Source organism: Manis pentadactyla, chromosome 11 (assembly GCF_030020395.1).
Source record: "Manis pentadactyla isolate mManPen7 chromosome 11, mManPen7.hap1, whole genome shotgun sequence".
Lineage (NCBI taxonomy): Eukaryota > Metazoa > Chordata > Mammalia > Pholidota > Manidae > Manis > Manis pentadactyla.
The window spans coordinates 41,261,560-41,267,814 of NC_080029.1; the positions used below are offsets into that span (position 1 = coordinate 41,261,560).

General features: G+C 48.4%; 1 protein-coding gene across 1 annotated transcript; it reads left to right on the plus strand.

Moving 5' to 3' along the window:
- Nucleotides 1–1,498: 1,498 nt before the first annotated feature.
- Nucleotides 1,499–5,929, plus strand: GPR135 (G protein-coupled receptor 135). The gene has a single exon (XM_036919169.2). It carries the CDS (start codon nucleotides 1,612–1,614, stop codon nucleotides 3,076–3,078), a length of 1,467 nt encoding a protein of 488 aa, XP_036775064.1. The 5' UTR covers nucleotides 1,499–1,611; the 3' UTR covers nucleotides 3,079–5,929.
- Nucleotides 5,930–6,255: the final 326 nt, after the last annotated feature.

Consider the following 6,255-nt stretch of genomic DNA (forward strand, 5'->3'; position numbering starts at 1 on the left):
TGGAGACATTTTTAGTTGTCACTATGGGTCATCTCATGGGTAGAGGCTGGGGATCCTGATAACCATCCTGCAGTGCATAGGGTAGTCCCTGAAACGATTGGCCCCAAGTGTATAATGCTGAGCTGGAGAAACCCAGTCTTAGTTTACCGGCTTAAATGAACTTCTGTTTATACAGTTAATTTCCGGTAAGGTATATTTCCTTACTGGAGTAAGCATCCAGAGCACTAATATCGTTGATTTTGAGATGTGCAAATAGCCTAGTAATTCTTGAGAGCAGTGTTTCTCAAACCTGCCCCTGCACCAGGATCAAGTGCAGAGCATGTGGCCGGCTCTTACTGGGTGTTTTAGACACAGTAGCTTTGGGGCACAGCCTCAGAATCTGCATGTCTGACAAGGTCTCAGGTTGTGCTCATGTTGCTGGTCTGGGGTTCGCACTGCAAACTACTGCTTTAGAGAACCTGAGGATTTATTACACTATCCCCCAGTAGAGGCTGTGCCCAGAAACTTGAAATGCAGCTTCCCTGGGCAGGCAGGTCCTTCTTGTTCCATCTGCCAGCCAGACGTTTGGAGCTGCATCTGTGGTGACTGCCTAGCTGGCAGCACCTTAGGCTGAAAACACCACAGAACGGATGAAGGCTGCTGGCAGGGTAAGTAACCACTCCCTTTTCCTCCCTTGCCCCACACAAACATGGTGGCCAGGTAAGGTCCTGAGGTCCAGGTCCTTGAAAACAAGGTGACATCCTGCCTCCAATGTCCATATGCTAGCTCCTCAGAGCGCCTGTATCAGAATCACCCATCGGGTTTATATCCATGGCCCACCCTCAGTAATGCTGGGAGTCAGCCATCGATCAAATCTGCATTTTAATAAACTCACTACATTGGGGTTCTCAAAGTGGGGTGCTTGGACCAGCACCACTACCACCTGCAAACCTGTTAGAAATGCAGATTACCTAACAGGACCCCAGACCTACTAAGCCTGCAATTCTTGGGGTTGGGCCCAGTCACTTGTGTGTTCACAAGCCCCTAGGTGACTCTGTTACACACCCAAGTTTGAGAACACCTGGGTTAAATTATTCTGCCTCTCAAGTTTAAGATCTCCGGATTTGGACTGTTTTCCTCTGCAGGTTCTATTTTCTTTTACTTCCTGCATATGCCAGAAACACCCATAGGTAGCTTTCCAATAGGACTTTTGTATCCAGTAAGAGAGCTTGAGAGCGCACCGTGTTGAATTTTGGTCATTTATCTGAGGGCCAGTCCGGCTTTGTCTGGCCCAGCACGGGTTCCCCAAGGAGGTCGATCTGCACTCTCTGAAGCCCAGGGCCTCTGCGGGGTAACTTCGCGGAGAGATGATGTCCTGGGCGGGCTTTGCGGAGGCTACCTGGCTGCCGCCCCGCCCCGCGCTGCTGCGTACACACGCGGTTCCCTCGGCAACGCCTGGAACGCACGTCAGAGGATCCGCCAGGTCACTGGCGACCGCCAAACCCAGGTTCAGCTCGACTCTCGGCAGAGGCCTCGACTCCAGGCTCAGCTCGCCCCGGCCCGGAACCACCTCCGGCTGCGGCCGCGGCCGCCCGTGCGGGATGAGAAGACCCGCAGGCGCCGCGGGGCCCCATGGAGCAGCCGCCGGTCCGCCCGCCAATGAGCACGGCCTTGTTGGGCAGCCCACACCCCGAAGCCCCCTCCGCGGCCGGCGCGCCTGGCGGGACGTCCTCCGCGACAACATCGGCGGCCGTGGTCTCCTTCAGCACCGTGGCGGCCGCGGCTCTGGGGAACCGGAGCTTCGGGAGCGGAGGCGACGGCACTGGCGCCTGGGCTGGCGGCGGGCCGCGGGCGGCGGGGGCGGCGGGGAGGCCGCCGCTCGGGCCGGAGGCGGCGCCGCTGCTGTCGCACGGGGCGGCGGTGGCGGCGCAGGCGCTCGTCCTCCTGCTTATCTTCCTGCTTTCTAGCCTGGGCAACTGCGCGGTGCTGGGGGCGATCGTGAAGCACCGGCAGCTCCGCACAGTCACCAACGCCTTCATCCTGTCTCTGTCCCTGTCGGATCTGCTCACCGCACTGCTCTGCCTGCCCGCCGCCTTCCTGGACCTCTTCACGCCGCCCGGGGGCTCTGCGGGCACCGCCGCTACGGCGCCCTGGCGCGGCTTCTGCGCTGCCAGCCGCTTCTTCAGCTCGTGCTTCGGCATCGTGTCCACGTTCAGCGTGGCGCTCATCTCGCTGGACCGCTACTGCGCCATCGTGCGGCCGCCGCGGGACAAGATCGGTCGCCGCCGTGCGCTGCAGCTGCTGGCCGGCGCCTGGCTGGCGGCGCTGGGCTTCTCCACGCCCTGGGAGCTGCTCCGGGCGCCCCGGCAGCCCCCGGCCGCACAGAGCTTCCACGGCTGCCTGTATCGGACGTCCCCGGACCCCGCGCAGCTGGGCGCGGCCTACAGCGTGGGGCTGGTGGTGGCCTGCTACCTGCTGCCCTTCCTGCTCATGTGCTTCTGGCACTACCACATCTGCAAGGCCGTGCGCCTGTCCGACGTGCGCGTGCGGCCGCTGACCACCTATGCGCGCGTGCTGCGCTTCTTCAGTGAGGTGCGCACAGCCACCACCGTGCTCGTTATGATCGTCTTCGTCATCTGCTGCTGGGGGCCCTACTGCTTCCTGGTGCTGCTGGCCTCGGCCCGGCAGGCCCAGGCCACGCAGGCCCCCTCGCTCCTCAACGTGCTGGCAGTCTGGCTCACCTGGGCCAATGGGGCCATCAATCCTGTTATCTATGCCATTCGCAACCCCAACATTTCAATGATCCTGGGGCGCAACCGGGAAGAGGGCTACCGGACTAGGAATGTGGACACTTTCCTGCCCAACCAGGGCTTGGGTCTGCAGGCCAGATACCGCAGTCGCCTTCGAAACCGCTATACCAACCGGTTGGGGGCCTGCAGATGGATGTCCTCTTCCAACCCGGCCAGTGGGGTGGGAGGGGACATGGCCATGTGGGCCCGAAAAAATCCAGTTTTGCTTTTCTGCCGGGAGGGACCACCCGAGCCTGTAAGGGCAGCGGCCAAACAACCTAAATCTGAACCAGGGGATACCAGCCTCTAAGAAGGGATGCAAGGCTTGTGAAGGCAAATTTTCATCTGCTTCGTTTAATGATACAGGATTACGGGGAGAATTGTGTATTTCAAAAGGCCAAACATTTTTTAAAAGACACAGGGAGAGGCTTACCATTCCCCCCAAACATACAAGACAATGTCCCCTTCTTGAAAAGTGCCAAAAAGAATGTAAATGCAAAAATTAAAACAATCTCAAACCACACAACCAAGCATCATGAAAACTGTACATGCCAAGAATGACAAAAGATTCACAATTACCGAAAAGCTCATGTTACAGCAATCACACTGTGAAACAAGCAAACAGTTCATTTAATACAATCAGTATTTGTTCAAATACGTAGTTTCAGGAAAGAATGGAGACCCTCAGAATTGCTTGAAGTCCCCGCTAAATCACCAGCATTCAACAGAACTTCAGATTTTTAGAACTTGCACCTCTGACACAGCTTTGGGTGCTTAGATTGAGAGCAAGAAATTCTCATCTTTACATACTTTGGTGCAAGTTCTTGCCATCACCCCCCTCACCATTAATCTTTGTGAGATTGTAATTTTTAATTCATATCCCATTTAAGACCTCTTCAAGGATTTTGAAAAGGTGGCTTATCACCATAAAATTTAACCTTTCAAAGGGCAAAGAAAAGGGTGAACATAAATATGGCTCTTCAAAAAGTACTCCCAAGAGTATACTTAAAAATTAATGACCTTCATCCTACCCCCAAAATTATCGCTTTGGGAAGCTTTGAGGTTTTACCCTTACTCTGACCTGCTACTTTTGCTTCTAATAATTTTGAGGTTGCCACACTCAAAAGGCTTCCACATTAAAAAAAATAATAACTTGAATAGTGGAAAATCTTTGCTTTTTTGAGGTAAATTTGATTTTTGGATGCAGCCAAAAATGTAATTTGAAGTCATGTTGATTGAATCAGACAAATAATGCCATATGTTATATGTATGTGTGTGTGTGTGTAAATGAGAGCTCTATAAAGTAGCAAGATTGGCTTTCCTATGTGGCAAACTAACTGAAGATGTTTCAAAAGAGGAATTCTAAAACATTTTGAGAAGTGACTGTATTCTTGGAATAAGCATAGAGCTTTCCAAGTAGATCATACTCTCCTACATTTGACATTTGGGTACATTTATGTAAAAAACATCATTGATTTTATAGACATGACTTGTGTAAAATAATGTGGTCTTCATTAGACTGGGAGAATAGATGTGGGGTTATTATATTTAGTAGGGTATTAATAATTTAGGCATAAAGTTAACTACTCCAATCAAGTTGGAAATGTCTTCAGAAATGTACAAAACAAAGATGCATTTTAAAATTCACAAATACAATTCAGGATTTGTGTGTGTGAACTTTCTCACATTAAATACCACTGTATATAATCATTAGATCAGAATTTTAGAAGATGTTTTTGTCGTTTTCTCCCTTTCCTTTCCTCCATCTTGCCCTTCCTGTCTTCAGTATTTCACAGCCTAATTGAATAAGTACTTTAAACTAGATATGAAACATCAGCTGTCATATAAAGATTTCAGTGTGAAGTAACCACCTTTTTTTTATTGTTAACTATTTAAAGATGTTTATTGCTATTTAAATTTGTGTATGATAGTTGGGTATATGTCATCATTTTGTAATCAAAGATGGAAACACATGATTTGTGTCAGAGCTAGAGATTTAAAAAATTTTTCCCCTTCCCAAGGCATCATCACAATCAGTTCATACATTATCTGTGTATATCTTGCTACACTCAATGTAGTACAAAGGAGATGAGATAATCTCTCCTCTTTAGCACTTATTATAAAACATGTACAGACTTAATGCAGCTGAACTAACAGTTAACAGACATCTACAGTATTTGCTTATTAAAATGTGTAATTTTTGGCATTGTGAGAAAACAGGAGTTATGTCTGGGAATTTAGGGAGAAGTGATAAAGTCTCCCAGTTGTGAAAGATATCATAGAATAGGAATTTGGGAACTCTGAATAATGACAAAAAGCGAGTTCGAGAGCTTAGGGGAAACAGGCAAGTGTGTTGCAAAATAAGCTATTGCCTGAGAAGAATCATCCAAGGAAGGCATTTAAAAGGAACATGACACAGAATAAGCCGGCCTCTTGAGTGAAAGGAAAATCAGAGACTGTAAGACTCCAGGTGGTGGCACAAAGGATTTGAAGGCAGAAAAGGGATCCCCTACACTGCCTCTTGTTATGTTGCAGTAGGAAGTTATAGAAAAGTAGGACGTTTTGGCCAAGACACCCTTCTTTCAGTGGCTCTGAGTCATGGTTGGCCAGAATGGGAGCAGAAAGAGAAATTGCTAATATGTTATTGAAAAATTTAGTGTTGTGTTTGTTTTTAATTTGAGGCTAGACAACAAGTCAGTGATAGAACTAGGATTTGAACCACAGTCTGTCTGGCCTCAGAGCCCTGTTCCCTTCTCCACCCTCTGGGGCCCCCATAAAGGTCATGGATAGGGAACCTAAGGGTGAGAAGTTGTACTATCATCACCTTCATCATCACCATCAGCCTCTCCAGTTTTTCTCTCTTTCTTTACATAGGGCAACTTCCAGAGTGCTAAGGCTACTTAAAGGCAGAAATCACAGTACCTGCTTTAAAAGCACTTACAGCTTGAGGACCTTGTGCTTTATGAAAATCAGCCATAATCAGGACTCTTTACCTATGCAGAAGAAAAGGTGCAGATTTTTCAGAAGCAGTTATCAAAGAAAAGAGATGAATTTAGAAGCAAAATATATGTAAATAAAGGTCAGCCACCAATCTGGTCCAGTTATAAATACTTAGAGACAGAAATTAATGCCTTAAATGGAAGATGGAGAAAGAATAACTCTCAAATAATCTGAGACTTAGACCTTTTCCTCATGCTAAGTGCACAATTACATTAACTGTTTGAAAAGAGTAAAGAGAAGCTGTGAAATATTAGGATGTATTAACTACTGCATAACACGCAAGGCCAGAAGGAAATCCTTCCTGGCTCACTCTGCTCTCAGTTTGAGTGTTTCACCTGATTTGAAATAACAGCAACAAGTCATACTCTGCTTCGTACAGGCATTTGCTCTTATAATCCTCAAAGCAACCCCCAGGAAGGTACTCTTATTGTCACTCCCCCCATTTTACCGATGAGAGAAAAGTGAGACATGGAGGGGCTATGTTATT